General features: G+C 36.5%; 1 protein-coding gene across 1 annotated transcript in view; it reads right to left on the bottom strand.

The window, feature by feature from the left end:
- WDR35 (WD repeat domain 35) overlaps positions 1–19,045 on the bottom strand; it is a 44,231-nt gene extending 25,186 nt beyond the window's left edge. The window contains exons 1-11 of the mRNA XM_018088801.2: positions 18,974–19,045; positions 18,274–18,391; positions 17,459–17,530; positions 15,557–15,649; positions 14,049–14,177; positions 13,696–13,829; positions 11,966–12,131; positions 11,730–11,869; positions 9,534–9,659; positions 6,150–6,335; positions 3,522–3,582 (exon numbers count right to left, since the gene is read on the bottom strand). Coding sequence (XP_017944290.1) covers positions 3,522–3,582; positions 6,150–6,335; positions 9,534–9,659; positions 11,730–11,869; positions 11,966–12,131; positions 13,696–13,829; positions 14,049–14,177; positions 15,557–15,649; positions 17,459–17,530; positions 18,274–18,391; positions 18,974–18,997 — 1,249 coding nt within the window. The 5' untranslated portion in view covers positions 18,998–19,045. The remainder of the gene's footprint in view (positions 1–3,521; positions 3,583–6,149; positions 6,336–9,533; positions 9,660–11,729; positions 11,870–11,965; positions 12,132–13,695; positions 13,830–14,048; positions 14,178–15,556; positions 15,650–17,458; positions 17,531–18,273; positions 18,392–18,973) is intronic.
- Between the last annotated feature and the right edge of the window lie 1,817 nt (positions 19,046–20,862).

Raw genomic sequence — 20,862 nt, 5'->3', positions numbered from 1 at the left:
TAAGTTCAGCATGCTGTCAAAGGAACAATTACACATCCTACTGCCAAGAAGCTCCAACTGTGATAAACAGCATGATATACTGTACAAAAAGACCTTGATTATGTACAGCTGTCAACCCCTCACACAAACTGACCATACATTATAAATATTTCAAATCGTTCTATAAAGTTGTATCTTCAAATGTTACAAGAAAAGGAAAGTAACTATGGTGAAGCCAGCACAATGTGCTCAAAATTGCCACATTTAAAGGTGTTTGCTTTTCACTTTTACCTTCAATCTCTTCTGTAATTTTGGTGGGCAAGCTTTAAAGCAGTCTTGCAGGATGCATATATTAAAAAAAGAAAGGTTGAATCTTTGGCTGTGTTTACTAAACAGCAATGAAAGACTTGCTTGTAATGCTTGAACTACTGAGGCTACAGAAAATTTTCAAGACTCAAAAATGCAAATATTCCCAACCTCTGGTATTTGCCCATCTATGAGGTTGAAGGCTATAATGCTCAGCATTTTCACAAGTGAACTCACACTAGGGAAGAGCATTGCAAATCCATGCACTCAGCTGGTCCTCAGACACTGGAGGGAACCGCAGGAGACTGCAGAAAGCTTAGTTATGCTAAAGGAAGAGAAGCTTTTTCCAGATCGTTTAATCTCTTCAGAACAATTCAAATGCAGCTGGAATAACAGCAGCATTTTTCAATTAAATAGCATTTCATCATAACTGTCTTCACTGGAGAAGATTCTTTTACAAGCAGCTGTAGGAGATGGGTCATAGTAGAAGAATCATAAAGAAATGGATACCTTTGTTCATAATATAAATAAAACTATCACAGATAGATTCAGAGAGCTCACATAAACAGAACACTAGAAAAATGCCAAGCAAAAAGTTTACATGCAGAGGTAGAGGTGTCCATGCAAAGCTAATTTTGACCATCTGAGTGGGATTCATCTCACCTAATTTTAGACATCTCTGACAGATGAGCTGTCTGCCCTGGGCTTCTTTGTACCCAACAAAGAGCAAAAAGACCCCTTTGTGAATGATTCACTGAACTTATTTTAGATGTCAGCTGTAGAAATGGGACAAACTACTCCCTCTAAGTCCCTGAATCCTCCTCCCACCACCCCAATCCCACCTGCCAATTATGTTCTGGAAACTGGTAGGCACATACAGGACAGGGGGGACGCAACAGACACTCAACTCACACCACTATCATCCACCACATCATCTTACTTTAGTGCTCGGGTTTGGGGCTTGGGTTTTTACTTTCGGCAGGAGGGATATTTCTGGGGACTATGGGTTGGTTGTTTGGGTTTTTTTCCCTCCATTCATTATAAAATTTTTGGTGTTGAATTTCCTGGACACTTTATTCCTTAAGATTCTGATGTGCCACCCCTGTTGTGAAAGGTGGCAAGAGGACATCAAACTGACACAAACAGAAATTACAAGACTAAAAACTTCCACAACATTTCATACACATTCCATAGGACAAAGTAATCAAACTCATTTATCAGCACAGGATACTTTTCATTTTAATTATGATCTGCAATATAAGGCATGAATTTCACCATATATATATATATATATATATGACTCACGGTTGATTTCCTGCTGCTATCACTGAAAAACTGAACATTAGAAAATGACACTTACAAACTTAGAAACTTAGTTAATATATAATAAAGAATAAAACTGTTTAAAAGCACTGGTTAAGGAGAATAATCATCTTTATGATATCAACTATTTCTAGTCTTTGGTTGATTTTTTTCCCTACTTATATTTTTCTGTGAATTGTTGTTACTTCCTTGTCTAATAATTCTTCACCTTACTTTCCTTAACATTTCTATCTTACTAAAACTTTTCCCATCTATTTTATCAGACAGAATGGCTGTTGTTTAATATTAAAACCAAGTATTAGCACTGTGGCTTGGAGCTAACTTCTCTGGTGACATTAACTTAGACAAAAGAGTTTCATTTTGCAGAAAAGATGAAACAATGGGTCTAGAAGTTAATTGACACTGAAAAAACTTTGAGGTTTCCTGTCCTAATGACTACACCCCTTTTTGGCACAGGCAAAGAAAAGATTTTGCTTTGGTTTCATAAAAAATTAAACCTAATTTCTGCAGAATCAGAGCATGTAAGTTCCAAAGCTATATGCACATATTAAGTAGACACCTTTACATTAATAAAATGAGAGGGGAGCAATTCTCCCAGGTTTACAATAAACAACTGTTTTATCCATAACCTGTTCCAGTATGCCTATGCTCCTGTACTGTATCAGACACGTAGAGACTATTTTTTTTCCCTAAGGATTTTAGTGTGCTCACAAAGTGCCACATGACTGATCACAGCAGAGGGTACAGTGTATCCCACCTTTCCAATACAGTGGGAACACATTAGATGTCTGCTGCCAAATACCCCTTCTACCTACCATCACTTTGTTAAGAGGTTCAAAAACTAAAAATAAGTACATACTTTTCATTTAAATAACTAGACTCTCATTCAAAAGCAAATAAATATTTTTGCTAAACCTTCATAACAAATCATTTAGCCTTTCAACAAAACAAGAGTTACTCAAGCTTTGAAACAAAAACTGCAAGTGGGGTTCACAGTGTCTATTCTGAATCCAAATTCAGACCTATTTGGATAACAAATCAAAAATAAAGCAAAACTCAGAACAAACAAATGTGGATTCCTTAATCAAAAAGCTCATTAATTTTTCAGTTTGTCCACATTTCCCTCATCTATTTAAAGAGAAAAAAACCTCAGTGATCTTTATCCACAAGCAAAATTCCCAGAAAACAGTGGTTTGCAATTACTTGGCAATGTTCTGTGCCACACCTGCAGCAAACAAGCAGTAGTGAAAGCCTGGAATTCAGCCCTACGATTCATACTCCTGTTACAATCCACTGGAGTTTTTTTAAATTGAATTTTAATTTATGATCTGAAACTATTTAGATAAAACAATTGTGAGGAAGATAAGGAAGAGATATTAACAACACTGAAACACAAGAATTTGGGAAGCAGCAACAAGTTAATTTTAAATTAAAGTCCAGATCAAATTATTTCACTTGCTCTGATAAACTAGATCCTCTTCAAAGTACCTTTTCCTAAAAAGGAGTTGAATTACACTGTTGTGAAGGAAAATTGGAATCATCAAAAACATCCATCCAAAAAAAGGGGAAAGTAAGAATTTTTAAGTGTAGCCAATTTTACAAGGAATATGACTAGTTTTATGAGCCACTGTTTTTATTAACAGAGTAATTAAGAGGTTATTTCCAACACAAATTACAGTTCACAACATGGGAACTCCTGATTACATGTTTATTTTACTTAGATTCCAAGCAGAAGGGAGAAGCCAATATAAAATCATAGTTACAACTACATACAGAACACAAGGTCACAACATTTGAATGGAAGTGGTGTTAACACACAGTGATTATATCATTGAAAAAGAGACTTGCATAGGAAATTAACTAAAAAGACTAGAAAAAATTCCATCAGAATAAGACTATTGCCAGTTGCTTACCAACATCAATATATTTTGGGTCCAAGGGCGTGCCAATAGAATTGCAGAGAACCAGCACATACTGTATGGATACAAAAGCAAGGGTCATTACTAATTTAGAAAAAATATGGTAGTAGTCTGCATTAAGCTTAATGCTGATCAGCAACAGAAAACAGAGGGACTATGACTGCAGTAAATATAAAGCAGCATAAGCATGAGAGTAATAAGCTATTTGCCAATTATAAATGAAGAACAAGCACAAAACAAGAAAATGACCAGCTGTTTTAAGCAAAGGAGCAAATCTACCAGACAAAACACAAAAGGAAGGATGTACCACCAGCACGGTCCACAGACAAGACATGGGCAAGAGAGCCACTGTGTCACCTGCTGTGTGTGAGGCACTCACTGCACTGTGATTATGTACGAGCATGATCCACCAGTGACTCAGGGACTTAACTCTCATCAGCTGTCCATGCAAAACATAACCTAAAAACTCCCCCAAGTTAGGAGGACCTTTGTTCTATCCTTCGCAGACCTCCATCTCCTTGAACCTCTGAGAAGGTAACAGTGTGGGCAGAAATGTGATAAGGCTCTCCCTTTGCCCTGCAGTATCACAGGTGCTACAAAACTGGTGAGTTTTGTTAGTTTTGCCCTCCTTGTAATCCCGCTGGGGAAGGTGTTGATAGCACAGGAACCTCGGAGTGGGCTGTTAAATTCAGGAAGGTACAAATAAATAAAAATTGACTAGACACCAATGCTTCATTGTTGTAGCTGATGTATTTCCTTCTCCAGACCTAAATCAAGGATAAAATAGCCTAACAGTGATTGTACAGGGAAATGTCTTGAATGACAAGTGTGGACATTAAGGACAAACTTCTGCTGTCAAATCTTTAGACTTAAAATAAAATAAAAATAAATAAAATATACTGGGCTACCAAAACTTGAATTGCCTAAGAGCTGATATCCTGACTTGTCAGGAAATGAAAGATAATTAGTTTTTCATAGCTCTTTCACCTCCTGAACAATTCCTGTAATTGTGGTAGCAGACTAGAGCAACTGTGCAGCTTACCCCTTTAAAATAACAGATTGACATCTTATTAATCACATGAGAACAGCTCAATTTAGCTTTTCAGCTACTATATGAACTTCACTCTTTCAAAGAAAAAGATCTGAACAAGGATTTCTTTTCATTAAAAAAATTTATTTTTTCTGGTTCTGCCAATAATAAGCACCTCACAAAGACAGTATTTTTACTTCTTTGTTCATGAGTTAAACTTTACACCAGCATACTCAAATTTCCCTTTTCCAGAAAAAATATGTCAAGTATCCACCTCTGCAGGAAACCACACTGGGCTTTTTTATTTCCACCATGTTTATATTATGGCCTCTTTAGTCATCTCTGAGACTCCAGGTCAGTAGATCAGAGCCTGCCAAGGGGTGATGCAGTAACAGTATTGAAGACGGAGGCTGTATGACCTACACAGTGCCAGGGGCAGGGAGTTTGCATTGTCTGATTTATCCAGCCTTACTATGGGTATCAACATTAAGTCCTTCCTAACTTACTGACACTCATGATCCACTTGCAATACCTTAAAAAAGGGCCTCCTGAATTTAGGTTTTTGGCCCCATTAGCTACTGCTGGACTTTCTGCCATTTTGAAATCACAATCCTAATGACCAAAATCTTGTAAAACAAATCTGTTTTTCAGAAAGCAACTCTAATGAACTGCTACCCATAAACTTGTGCACTTCATTTCCTAAAAGTGGGCCCCTCATGGTGTTAATAATTGCACTGGAGCCATTTCAAAACAACTGAAAGAACCTTATTATCTGTAATTTTCAGATGCTAAAATTAAATCTCTTCTTTATGCTCAAGAAAGTTACATTAAGTCCCTTCACTGTTTGTTTCCTATTTTTAAAATACAATCCAGAAAAAGCTCATTATATTGCACTTAACTTCATCAAATGTTTTTTGCCATGTATGTCCATATCACAGTACACCATTTATTGCACAATCAAGCAAAGCAGCACTAAAGCATGATTGTTTTTTTACCATTGCACCAAATGACTCTGTGTCATTCTCCTCCTTTGTAAGCAATATACAAGTGATATAGAAAATAATTCAGAAGTAAATGCAGTAAGAAAAATCATTTAACAGTTAGCATGATGCTAAATGAACATTCATTAGCCAAAGGATACATTAATCATATCATTTGTCACTACATATAAAATAAATTAATAAACAGAGCAGTTTGTTGTAACATGTAATTTATATCACCTAAGAAATTGCCCTTTTTTCCCATTTCTGACTGATGAAATATTCATTACCATTCTGATGCTCTCCTGCTTTTAGCTTGTCTCTGGAGAACTGTTCTAAATATTTCTGAAGAAACATTAATCTGGAAGTCTGCAGTTTTATAAGGTTACTAGTGGCTACAAGGAGTTAAACTGTGGAGGCAGTTAATCAGTTTCTTTGTTGTTTGTTGGGGTTCTTTGTTTTTAAACACTGAGCCCACTGAAGTGCCATTCTGTCAAATGACAACTGACAACTCTAAGACAGAATGAGACTTGTCCATTTCATCTTATTCTGGCTGTAAAGAACTGACGTGGAACACAACATTTCAATTGAAAATTAAAAGACAGGCTTTACCTGAGGTTGATTTTCATCTGCTTTAGTTGCTAAAACACAGAAGTCTCCATAAGTTGTTATGGAAAGAAGGCTCTTGACATATTTTACATACTTCTCATTGTTTTTTGTGTCCCAAAAGACTACACAGCATTCCGGGCGATCGGGTCGGGTGTAGGCATAAACAACTGTGTTGGAGCAGTAACCCCACTGCCAGGAAAGACAGTTTGGATAAAACCTATCAGAAATTATGAGAGTTCAATAATAAATTGTTCACAGCTAAGACAGAAAGGGTTTATTTCATGTACATCATCAGCATTCAATACTTTTTACCTGTCAGGTGATGAACTGATTTATTAAAAGTATGTGAACACAACTCCAGTAATAAGTCATTGCCATAATATTAAACTGGCAGAAGAAGCCTCCCCATCACACAGAGTAACCTCGGAACTGGAGGATCAACATCAAAATATGACAAGATCTCACTTCCCCGTGTTTCTTCCTTCTTCAGCAGGTACAGAGAAACACCCACTGTGATGCTGTTTTTTGCCATGAACGTGCTTGCTCTATGACTACTGATTTGGGAACCCAAAGTTCATTTCCCAAGGGAAATATAATAAACACCTCAAACAGTGCAATTCCTGAAGCAGACAAAAATAAGCAATTATATGAGAGCACTGAAATAGCTCACATCACCTCTTTCATATTACTAACATGAGAAAAACCCTCTCTTCCTCCCAGAAGGATATAATTATTCATGTAACAAACAGGAGAAAGGGCAAAAAGGCAAAAGAAATGGAATATCATAGAAAGATGCATTTTATTGCATTCAAGTGATTTAAACTATAGAATTTTCTAATGCAGCAGAATCAGAAAATATCTGAGAGAGGAGGTGAAGCTGTCAAATAAAAAAGATATAAAACAAACAACTTAAAGATGATGATGCAATTGTAGAAAAACTAATAGAATTCTCTGCATCAGCATTCACAAGAGAGGGGAGGGGAGGAGAGGGAGAGGAGAAGGCTTGTTGGAGTGCTGACCACAGGGGTTCCCAAACTCCACAGGAAATGAAACTGAGACAATAAACTAAAGCATCAGCAGAAGAATTTCTAGAATAGATCTCTAAACTGAATGGCAATAAATTGTTAGAGCCCAAAGGTTTTCACTCAAGCAGAGTTGAATTCTATGGAAATTAAAGCATAATGCTGTGGAATAGAGCCAGAGGAACAGGAGTGGGCAGATGTAGAAAGCCTTATGATTCCAGGAATCACAAATCAGTAAACTATCTTTCACACAAGGTAGAGATGTAAATAAACAAGTGAATAATGGGATTAGGTGGACATGGATAAATATAACACACTGGACAGTCATCATGTTTTTAGCCCTGGAAGTTGAATCTCATTCCTTTATTATTATATTTCAGACAAGTAGCAGGCATGTAAATGAAAATTACCCAACTGATATAACCCACTTGATCTTATCAGTAGGATATCAGTTGGATTTTCAATAAAATCAAGCTCATTTTATATACAGGAAAAAAAGTAAAAGGATTGGAATAAAAACAGTTTTTGACAACCAGAGATGCAAACTGGAACTTATACTACTTTGAATATTCAAAATGTTTATGAAAGGAGTAAGTTATGAGGTAACTCTAAATCGTGTTTGTCAAACATAAAACTGATTTCAAGTAGTGGCAAAGGACCCCAGAATGCTGGATGATGACATTTCTACATGGTGGAATGTAGATTTCTACAAGGTAATATACACCAGAAGAAATGTAACTACAGCTATAGACTCTTAAGTTAGTATTACAGCTCAAAAAAAATACTACGTAAACTATGAATAGTTTAAAAAAAGATCAGCTCAATGCATAGTTTTTACTGTCATATTAACTTAGAACCACCTTTCTCTTATTACACTCATACTTATGTAAAAAAAAAAAAAATAGGGGAAACCAGATTATTCAGTGGAGGGGTAATGTGATACTAACACTTCATCTCCAGGTCATTAATTCCAATCCAGCCTAAGTTAATAACAGCTTTGTATCACTCCCACTGACTGACTGCCACCTTTTAGAACACATACTTCCTAAAAGGGAGTTACTGATATAATCAGAACATAGCAGAAGTAATGTGTATCATTTATTGAAGGAAAATATGTATCATTCACCAATAAAAATATATTTAACATTGAAATTGAATATACTACCAACACATTAAGAGTTTATTTGCTGCAGAAATAAAATAATTTGAACACATCTTTTTCCACTTCAAGTAAAAAAAAGGGGGAAAGAGCTTACACATGCATTTCTAAAACTAAGAGTTCCAAATATTAATTTGCAAATCGAGCCAGATCCTGAAGTACACATGGTTTCTTAGATACTGATAAGTTTAAGAGAAAGCAACAGGCCTGTGTTCCAGCTGTTAGACATTTCCCAAAATAAACATCAGGTACCATTTCCTGCAAGACTAATTTCCAGCTCAAATTTCCAAAGTCTTTTCCAGCAGATTTACAACAAATTATTTGAGACTGCTTCCTAGCAGATTTGTGTTTATAACTCTCTGACTACTGGTTTTTCACAACCAAGTGGAACAATACATTTCAATATATCTGCAATATGTTTCTCACATTGCATTCTCCCTCTCTGTAATCACAGTGGTTACACACTGATGATTAAAGAACATACCTTGTGCTGGGGAAAAAAAAAAACCAACACAATACTGCATACTGGAAAGTAATTGCTACTTTTTGTTAAACTGTAAATTTAAGTGAAATAGTCTTAACTCTTAAAAAAAACAAAACCAAAAACCAACTAAACAAACGAAAAAACCCAGATGATAGTCAAGATAAAAACATTATTTACAACTAGCTGTGAATACACACTTCAAAAAAGTATATTGGGAATTGAAATATTAGTAGGATGTCTATCGAGTTATATTCATTTCTACTGTTCAGGTTTCTACACAAGTCTCCTGGTTCAAACTAATAATTCACCACCAGAAAAAATGACAGTAAAAGCACGGCTCAAATAATTCCCATCATATCACTCAGCCCACTTTGGTTGACCAAACAGCAATGAAAACACTGGAGCCTTACCTACATGACAGCCTCAATTACTACCAAATTTAGAATTGTGCCTAATTCTGTTAATATTAATAATGCATACATTTCCTTATTATGAAAATAAAATCAAAAATTCATTGTAAAAGCAATGAATAAATCAATCCATCACCAAGACAGACACTCAGACTCCAATAAACCTTCAAGTCAGTAGTGTTAGTCAAGCAGTAATCATAAGTTAAGCACTGATAGACATATATGAGACCAAACTACTCTTTCAACCCGTTCAGAAAGAAAAGAAATAACAGGAAACTTATTAATACAATTAAGTGTCACTTTACTACATACCTTGTAATGTGGACGGATGTTTGCAAAATATATGTAATAATCGACAGCCAGTGCAATTTTCAGTCCACCTCCCTCCCAAGACAAGGAGGATATTTGTTTGCCAGGAACTTTCAGTGTATGTAAATGCTTGGTTAAAACAAGGAAAGAAAAAGAATCTGAATTTATCACAGGAAAACCTTTTTAAAATAGATAAGCAACAGTTGTGATAGTGGATGAAGAAAAACACAGATCTTCTTAACAGTACTCCATAATGACTCTCAAATTGCAACACATATGTAAGCAATGAGGGAGATATTTAACATGCAGTACCATAAAGTCTTCTTTTGCTTCAGGATTGGTATGTGGTTTTTTTCCAGAGAGAAAGAAAAATCAGGACTCAGTGATAGTTCAAGCTTACAAAGATAAAGAGTAGATGGAGAACAACAGTATAAACGTTTATTCCTTTGGCTGGTAACTTGAATCACCTTTGTAATTTCAGTCACAACTAAAACAAACATAATAATAGTGGCAATCCTGACATGCCTGAGAAGTTTCATTGATGCTGGAAATGTATTAGTCAGTTGACACACAACACCCCTAACTACAGCTGATAGTTTAATCAAATAAAAACATTGCTAATCTATGTCAAGAGCATATAATGAATTAGCTGCATAGGTACACAATTTGCAGTGAGGCAATGGATGCTTTCCTCTTCGCTATTCCTTTTCAAAAAGAGTCTAAGAAAGGCAGTTATTACGCTTTCCATCCTTTTTTAAGATCTTTACTTTGTTGAAGAATTTGAAATTGAATGAAGGAAACAATTGGGGAAAAAATAATGTTTCAAAAACAATAACCCTAGTCCCACAGAGAACTTCTTTTTGGTATCTTTTTGTTTGCAAATAATGTACATGAATGTAATAAAGGATATACTAATCTACTGTTTACTGTAAGATTTTGAATAATCTTAGGCTTTAAATAAATATAACATTTTACTGAGTGGAATACTGATACATGCTCAGATTCCTTTTGAGGGCAAAACTTTGGGCCTATAGAAACTGCTATCAGTACCCATTTTGTGCCTCTGACCGGATGCAAATACCAAGTCAAAATACTCGTCACACATTATTCACAGGAAATACCATCTTCCAAAAAGTTCAGTTCATATCTAAGTATCAGAACTAGAACAAAACAATTCTAAAACCTAAAGAATTTACTTCTAAACACTAAATACAAAATCTGGAACACCAGTTTCAGTTAATCTGAAGAACATTAGCAAGTAGAGATGTAACATTATTGTCAAAACTTTGGTTCCATTAAATACTGTCAGCTAAGGAAGCCCCTACAAGTGATGCTGGATCTTAACCCCTGTCACAGCACAGCTCAGAGCTGGCCATTACTTCCTCTGTACAAGGGATAACCTTCCTCACACTCATAAATAACACCAACTTACTGATTTCCAGATATATTCCTAGGAGGGAAAGGGAAATTACCTGAAATTACCCAGCAAGGCAAAAATAGCACCATAAACAAAAATATACTGGAAAGTTGTCTCTCAACTATCAAATATTTAACATACTATAAAAAAGACAGATGTACAAAAAACAGTTACAAAACAATATCCCCAACAGCCATATGAAGAAGATTAGAAACAGTTTACCTTTTCTGAGGTTTCTGAACCATTGCTTTTACTGACACCGGATGCTGTTTTCTCGGTTTTACTGATTCCATAAAAATAGAGGGGATCTTTCACTGCCATGTTTTAAGCCCCCAATCTAGAGATGTCCTGGTCTTGTACACAGCCAGTGTAAAAAGGCAAGTACCTCTGGATTTGATACACAGATGTTGACATCTTGACTGCTGCCTAAGCTCCAAATCACTTACTGTCTATAGTCTGAGCGGTGGTACCTGAGTCAGGTGTTCCACGTTAGACACCGCACATATCCCAGCATTTAGTGTTTTACGAGATGCACTCAGATTTTCATGCTGGCCACTGTCTTGCTGTTCTAAAAGGGCACTTGGTCCCATGTCATCTTTCCAGATCCACATGGATATCCCAGATAACCTGGAGCATGTCGAACACACTAAACACCTGCATTTTGGCATCCAAATTCCACCAGCAATGACTATATAGACAAGACATACTAAGATTAAAAAAAAAAACAAACCAAACCAAAACAAAACACATTTACATTATTTGAGTATATCAAATATTTTTACCTCACCAAAGGGAGTATAGAACTGCACAATGTTGGCATCTTGAGAAGTTCCTTTCAGGGAGCCTGCCACTGCCAATACACTTCCACAGGGGTTCCACTGAATACACACTACGTTCATACCAGTGTCAATCAAAACAGGATCTAGTTTTTAAGGAATAAACATTATGAATATCAACACAAGCAGACATTTTGGGTCAAGAGGAGCTCAGTAACTCACATCCCACATTTTGTACCTACTGTAGTCATTCTCATTCCTCATTATCTGGCATCTTCCATTGTCATAACAGACAGCAAGGCAAGGACAATCTGGTTCAATGTAGCCTTCGGTGCCGTGATACCAGTGTATCCCAGCAATACTGAATGCTCCAGTTAAGTTCACCAAACAGCTCAGCTTCATTTTCACCTAGATAAGAATGATTAATTAAAGCCATATACAGCTTGCAAAAAACCAGATGCCTAAGCAAAATTGTTTTCCTGTCCAGAGAAAAATTTTCAAGTTCTCTGAATTTCATGGGTTTAAAAAACTTCCTTATATAATCAAAGCCAGATCAGACATATGAAAACATATTTTTAACTATAAAGAAGTACCTTAACGTTGGCATTTTCAGTCTTTGAAAAATAACTGAAAAACAAAGAAAACAAACAACAAAAAAACCCCACCACACACACACGTGTGTAACATATGGAACCCTGCTGGAGCTTTGAAAAAAAAAAAAATAATAATTTCAAACCATTCCTGGCCACGTTATTTTTTGTTTAAAAATAAACCATTTCTGAGCATTTTCTTAATAAAAGTCTGCTGAATAACATATAAAAATAAGTGGAAAAAAATAAGTGTCCAAATTAGAATACCAATTAAAGTAAGTTAACTTTTGCAATAATTAGCTTTGGATGCCTGGTAACACATGTAAGGGCTTTTTCTGAAAGGTAAGAGTATTCCTGGATCAATTCAAAGAGGGATACCAGGTAACCTGTGGGAGAGAGGGGGGAGAGGAAGAGACAGCACAACCATACATACTGTTGATATGGTGGGGGAAGTGACAACAAATTATTTAAAGAATTTCAGTAATTTGTAGCAGTTGGAAACATCATGACTCACATAGTGGGAAGAAAGAAAGATACAGTGGGAGGTTAAAGAAGAGAAAATGGGAAGGGTAACAGATACTTTCTTAGGGAGGCAATGGAAAGGAGAAGAAAATTTGCCATATTAAGTATCTGAAAGTTAAGAACATGGTCCCAAATACCTTTTTTTAAAGTCAACGTTTTATTTCTATTTAGGATTTTGTCATAGTCATATTCCAGTAGTCCAAGGAAGTAGACAAATATAAATAAATAAATAAACAAACAAACCTAGGTTGTAGGAATGCAATAATATCCTATAGTTATCTCCTTTCATTCTCCCACTTGCTACCAGGTTTTCTCTAAAGCATGTAACATTCCTTATGTAATAAAGAATAATAGGAGCAATAGGAAAATAAAATACTGCTTCTTTCTGAAAGCAAGCTAGTACTTTCAGAAGCAGAAGCTGTAAGAAGTTACTATCCTTTAAGCCAGCATTAGTTCCTTCAATTAGATCCTCTTACTTTAATGAAAGTAAGAAAAAAACAATAGCTAAAAAATATTAAATCTGACCTATCATCACAAACAGCTTCAAAAATAAAAGATTTTCAGATGTCCTAAAGAGCCTCATTTAATTTCTTTAGTGTGACCATTCCTACTTTTACATTTTCAGTAACTATTCCAAGGCAAAAAGGCATTAGTTGATGTGACATTCATTTAGCTATCAAAAAAGGAAGAATTAAAAGCTATAGAACTCTTGAATAAAAGCTCTGTGCACAAGACACTGTCTAGTTCTCAGTACTGAAGTCGACCAACTAAACAAACAAATGAACATGAAATAAATTAAGACGAAGTAAGCTTTGATGCCTGTTGAAGTTAATACCTTAATTACACCAGTATGAACTTACAATAAAATTTCCCTGATTGTCATAAATGTGAACCTCTCCATTTGCCATTCCAAAGAGTAAAACTTTGCTATCAGAGGACCAAGCCACGTGGCACAGGTGGGAACCTTTCAAGTCTTTTCCCCAAATGCGATTGCCTGTAACAGAATATTGTTTGTACTTAATAAATACACCACAAAATCAAAAACAGGATGCAAGTTACCGATGTAAACATTAAAACAGCTAAAGAAAGTCAAAGCAACAATTAGTAAGTAACTATTAATTTTATTTACCTAGAGAAACAGGGCCACTGTGTATATAACACTGCAAACAGAAGTTGTGCAACAACGAAACAATTAGTAGAGCTTAAATTTTACCATCCACTGATCCAACAATCACAGCTCCATCTTCATATACAATACAAATCTTTTGTCCATCAGCATTCCAGCTCATACTTCGAACAACTGATTTATTTCTGTTGTTAATCATCTCTTCATACCAAGCACCTATTAGTAGTGAATGAAAAAGTGAGTTACACTTGTGATTTGATAATCCTCTAGAGGATTCAAGATACACACTAATCACTGAATTCAAAATTAAGCTACTCTTTGTTAAAAAGATATGCAAATGAGATAGTAATGATATTTCTTAGCCATATGAATTCCTGAAGATGTTGCAAAAAACCACAAGTTAAACATAATACAGCTTATAAAAGTTCCCAAGCAATCAAATTAGGTGCTCAATGAAATAGAAAAACCCAAGAATGGTGTTTTTAAGCAAACATGATGCAGTAAGTTACACGTGACTCTGTAATGCAATATACAACAAAAAGCTACAGAAGCAGTAAGTTTTGGAAAAGAATTGATCTTTGGAAAGAAAGTTCTGCCCTTTCAGTAAAAGTCTAGCAAGACAGTGTCCCCCAGAAGACACAGATATAATTATTGTGAAAACCAGTGTTCAGATGTGAGCAGCTTATTTCTGCAATGAATACTAACAAATGAAGAATTAGAAAGGGGAGCCAAAGCCCAAGAGGGGCCCTACAGGAAGAGCTCTGTGCTTAAGTAATTTCAGAACTGACAAGAATACACTAGGAAACATTATCAGAGAGAACAACCATCTTTGCTAGGAACAGGTAGTATGTAATTTACTGAATATTTCCCTAAATTATGAGCTTATTTATGTGACAGTGGTCACCACATATCAGGTAGAAAGACTAACTGAGTTGTATTTATTATTCTTGAAATGCAAAACTAAGATGAGATTTTATTTGTTTTCATTTTTCATTAAACTAAAATCCCCAAGAGAAAAAGAAAACCCTTTATTTTATTTTTTTCCCACATATGTTGGGCAGTGGTTAACTTGACTGTGAGGTTTGCTGGCTTTCAAATGAATTGAAGTGCACCAAAGTAGTACATGGAACTGTGAAAAAGTCAAGAGTAATTAAAGATGATTACAGCAATACATTGCTTAGTCATATTAGTTTACTGCCTTAATCAAACATTTCTAAAGATTGTTTTTATGGAAGTATTTAATTGATGCTCTAAGCAGGGTTGCTAAGTTCTTGCAGTTCTACCAATATGTTTGCGCTTGATGCACAATATATTATTTTCCTCTAAGGGAATAAAGTAACAGAGATAAGAAATTTAGAGCAGTTTATCAAGCATATGGCTAAGAACTGATACATTCTCTCAAGGGAGGTCTGCAGTATAAATGCCTTTTGTAGACAAGTATTACAGGAATTGTTTTAAAACTATTTTGAGCTTTACAATGTGCAAAATAAAAACTCTGAAAAAGAACTGTAAAAATTTCTAGGGGGCTAAAAAAAAAAAAACCATTTCTCACAACATGGAATATTATCCCATCTCAAGTTTATCCTGCAGAATACCTTTGTACAGCATCCACACAATGATGAGGCCATTTTGATCACTAGTAGTCAGTTTTTGATACTGTTCATTCCATGTCACAACCTGCACAAAACCTAGAAAGTGATACAAATTTTTAATTGACATTACTTAAGTAAGTTAACAAAAACCTCTCAATCAACATGAAGCTTTTCACAGATTTACACTGCTGACTTTGACTTAGTTGTATTCTTTCTGTACCATTGGTTTCCTCTTTCAAAATTCTGCTCAACAGCTCCTTTTGCTTCTGTATTCACCTACTTGAGTAACATCCGCTCCAAATCCTGCTCGGAATGTTGCTTCCAAGCAAAACCCAAATAATGGTGGTTTCTGACCGCCTCTGACAGTCTGGGACACTGACAAATCTTCACTGTCATAGGAATTTGTGGTTTTTTCCTTTCTCTTAATAATTTGATCCTCACTAGTGCTGCGCTTTTAAAACAAAATCTCCTTCACAATTACCAAGAGCACTCTACACACAACTCTGTCAGACCCTCAAGTCTCATATGGGATCCTACTCATAAATATTTGACTTGAATCATCTTCAAATCTTATTTCATCAGTTCCCTACTGGATATGAAGTTGAATCATGCTTTTTCATGCCATTACTATTAGTCACCCATTTTCTGTGTATCCTCACAATTTATTTGTTCCAATCCTATTTAACCAGGTCTCTAAAATAACCTGACTCTTGTCAGGTTTCAAATGCAAATCCTCATTAAAAGTCAATTTCTTCAAATAATGCAAGGATTTTAGCATTCTCTTCATATCCCGTTGTCCATGGGATAAACTTTGTCTGTATACTATACTGCAGTTTAAGCATGTATACATTCTGTAATTCATCAATAAAGGGAAAATGAAGATATATTTAAAACAGAGTTAAGGTTTACTGAACTAATTTTGATTTCCTCAGAAGAAAATGTAAAATTACCATAACATATAAGCAAATCACACAGACACTATATAAACAAACCAAATGGACTTATCCACATATGAATCACTAGAAAAAATGCTTAAGGCTTTTATTGTCATTTCAGATTTTACCCTATCATATGGAATTTAAAACTTTATATATACAGTGTGACAGAAAATTGTTGTTCTTTTTTTTTAATTCACCAATTTCAGCATCAACTGCCTATCAGTTTATCTTTTCTACCATAAAGCATTTTTTATCTGTCATCTACCAAGGCAGTGTGTGAACAAATGTACAGAAGCAAACGTATCATGATCTTTTATGTAAATACTTAAAAATATATTCCTGTCCCACACAACAGAGTAGCACTTCCATATTAGCCATGCTGAAGTCAGAGACAACAAGTACTATACCAGTAACACTGCACAATTAAGAAAAACCCAAAAGCAACAACAAAAGTCCCTCTTTGTATGTATAGCACATACAACAGCATCACCCACTTAAATAGAAATCAACATTTCCTTCTCAAGATGAGTGGGCACCAAATAATATGGAAAAACCAAAACTGAGGTAATACAAAACACAAGTTAGGCCGTGATGTCCAAGTTCAGACTTAACTGGACAGTTTCCATAAGCAAACTGGAAATCATACCAGGCAGAGCAGAGATTCTTCTGTGCAGGATGCACTCTGCTCCACACATACAAAATCAGCCAGGAGAACTGAGGGAAGGCTGCATTAGTTTGATTCCCAGCCCAGTGATTCACTTAAGATCATGAAATATTGACTGCAGGTCTTTCATCAGATAATGTGGTAAAAATTGACAACCAAGCTGTTACATACCCAAGTTGAATACTGCTAACCTTTATTTCAGGCTTAAAATAAAAAGTTATACCAAAATTACTCTATCAGCTTTACAAAATCTTGTATCTTTTTTTCTAACCAAAGGTAGATTAAATGCCTAAATACACTTACCACTGTGACCTTCAAGAGTTTGATTGACAGAAACATTGCTAGGAGCCGCCAGTCCCTTTATTTTTGCTTCATCTAAAATAACAAAAATCATATAAAAATAAACCTAGCAAACCATACATATTATTGTGTCTCTATGAATACTGCAGCTCTAATCACTATTTACATCAATAAATCACCTAAAAGTATGTAAATGATAACTGCAGGCTGAATTTCCCACCCGTCAGCTCAATGTGTTCACTATTGACATCTGTCATCCAAATTGATATATGATTCATGGTCTAGCACTCTTTCAGGAAAAAAAAACACAACAAAATAAACAAAATCCCCCACAACAACAGCTGTGGTTACCACATTTTATTACATTCAGAAAAAGGTTTAAAAAATTTTGAGAATAGATTTTACTTTTCTTGGAACATATTTATTTAAATGAAAATACACAGCTTTCTCCCAGAAATTACTAAGGTGGCAGACAGAGAGCATTCAAACAAAAATCATGAAATCATGAAGAAAGTTCCAAAATAAAGGGAAAGCCTACACAAAAAGAACAGGAATTAAATATATGCCCTGAAAAAAGAAGCAGAAGCACTGAAGATAACATCAGGAGATATAATAGGCAAATTACAAATGCATCATGTAAGACCAGCTGAAGAAAAACTGTTCAAATTAAAGTAATGAAAGCATTTTATGTTAGTGCAAACATGTAACTAGCCAGGTACACATTTAAAACACATGCCATATCAACAGGAAGTTATACTTTCTAAAGTGTGGTGGGTGTTGTTCTTTAAAAAAAAAAAAAATTAAAAACCCTCATTTACCTGTTTGTGTTTCTAATTTTAGAACTTTCAGCAATCCATCCTCTCCACCACAGGCTATGAAACCTTGATTCTTATTCCAGGAAATACATTTTAAGCGAACATTACCGGGAATTGCAATCTGAAAAAGAAGTCCTTTGTATCTCTACACAGTTGCAAGAATCACGTTTTATTTCACATGCCCTACTTGAACACTTCAAAGACACCTACGATAGCACGTGAGACAAATTTATTTCTATTAACAGAGCAGTACACGCAAAAAGAGACAGAACTACAAGCACCAGTGGAGCTGTGCCACACTCGAGCAGTCGAACACATGCAGTAAATAAGAATATCAGGACACCTTCAAAGGTGTGCCGACAGAGGACAGAGGGGTCACACAGTGCACAGGGCTTCGGTCTCCAGCCGTGTCCAAAGCATCCCGAGGGAGCAGCTGCGGAGCTGCGGGAGCAGCTGGAACACTGGAGACCGAACCCCAAGCCCCAATCCCAGGCCGATGGAGCTGAGGGGACAGAGCAGGGCAGCGTTCTGGGAAGCGCTGCACCGGGACCAGACGGCCCGCAGCGGGAGAGACCCGGCGGGTCCCTCAGGGCTCCGCGCTCCCGATCCCGGGGAGCTCCCGGCTGAGACGGGGGGCGAGTGGGGAGCTCCCTCTCCCCCAGAGCCGTCCGCGCCCCGCGTGTCCCCCGTGCCCCAGGAGCACCTTCTTGCACAGGTAGATGAACATCGCGGCGGAGCAAAGGGAGCGGGCCCGGGCCCCCGACCGGCAGCGCGGCCGCCGGTTCCCTGGACGGGCGCGGAAATGCGCATTTCCGGAGAGGAGCGGACGGGCGCATAGCGGGCTGTGCCCGCCCGCCGCGCGACGGATGTGCCGGGGCGGGGTGAGGGAGCGGGGCAGTGGAGCTGTGGGCTCTGGCAGGGGCTCCGTGCGCGGCACAGCCACTGGCGGTAGTGCTCGGCTTGGTTATGCGTTAATAAAGGTCACTCTGCTTCTACGCGAAGGCAAATCGCAAAGCTTGTGAACCCCAAGTTCTTTGCGCGCGGCGTTTGTAGTGTAACTTTTATCAACATAGCATCACAAATGGTTGGAAGGGACCCTTAAGTTCCAATCCCCATGCCATGGGCAGGGACACCTTCCACTAGACCAGGTTGCTCGGAGCCCCATCCAGCCTGGCCTTGAACACTTCCAGGGATGGGTCAGCCACAGCTGCTCTGGGCAACCTGTGCCAGTGCCTCACCACCTTACAGTAAAGAGTTTCTTCCTCGTATCTAAATGTGTCTAAGAGAATTTGTATCCATCTAAATAATCAATGTCTCTCTTGAGTGTGTAATTATTGGCTTGTGGCACACAGGGTAACGAATCCCATTTTTCTGGACAACAATATGTCATAGTTTTAAAAAAATTGGTTTTATCCCCTTAGTTTACCTGGTACTTAAAAAGTGAGACAGATAATTGCTCAGAGGAATTGAATGTAAATACTATCATTTGTAACATAAAATGGAGTTACGAATACTAGTGCATGAAACAAAGCCTGCCCAGCTGACAGCTTGCAAGACACATCTGGCCTCCAGGACAATTTTCATTATGGTATAAAATTTTACATCTCATCTGACAACTGGCCTTAGTGTAAATGGGACTGATGTCATCCACTCTCAATTGCCAAAAAGTTGTAAAGTCTTGCATTAGATTTACAGCTTGCTTATTCTTACCAATTATGGAGGCCAAGGCATACTTCTGGCCCTATAAATCCCTGTATAATACCCATGACTAAACAGAGGACATGAAAGTAAGGAAAGTGCTGGATATAAACCTCCCCGACTCAGAGAAAAAAAAATATATGCATACACAACACTTTGATGAAACAGGTTGTCCTACTAATTGAACAACAGCAAATTAATACCAGTGGGAATACATCATAAAATATCGACCACAGTCCAATCCAGCATCCTTGGACAGTTTATAGTTTGGTTTTTAGCCCTTGCTGAAACTGTTCACTTGTGCTATTAAGTGTTATATTCCAACTTAACATTAATGTATAGACATACCTGAAGTCTCACTCCCATGTGCAGTGAACATAATTGGATTTGTTTGTATCTATTATGTGCAGGGTATGAAACATGCACAGAAGTCATTAATATGTCCTTGGCAAACCAGTTACCAGATATTTTATGTAATTACATTGCAAGGCTCTACAAAATATGTTGGAATTTTTTGATTAAAAAAACTAGATCATAGTTTTGACTCTAAATATAGATTCTAAAGCATTTGGATTATTATAAATGCCAGTGTACAAAAGTAGTAGATTCCTTTCACAATTAATTTTTTTAATTGTTAGCGTGTGTGTTTTCTTCTACAAGCACAATAGACAGAAGTAGTCTCAGTAAAGTCCTTGGTATGACAACAGGAATGATTAACTAATAATAACTAATTGACTAATAAGTAAATCTTGCAGGATAAAAACCTTAAATTGGAGAATATCTGTTACCATTCTGAATGTTAAACAACATTTTTAATGCTTGGAATTACTGTTAAACCTTTTACCTATATTAATAAGTACTTGTAGGTTTTAAAATCAAATGCTTCTTTTTCCA

This window comes from Manacus vitellinus, unplaced genomic scaffold, assembly GCF_001715985.3.
Source record: "Manacus vitellinus isolate BGI_N305 unplaced genomic scaffold, ASM171598v3 scaffold_11_pilon, whole genome shotgun sequence".
In the NCBI taxonomy this organism is placed as follows: domain Eukaryota; kingdom Metazoa; phylum Chordata; class Aves; order Passeriformes; family Pipridae; genus Manacus; species Manacus vitellinus.
This window is presented reverse-complemented; position numbering and strand designations above follow the sequence as displayed.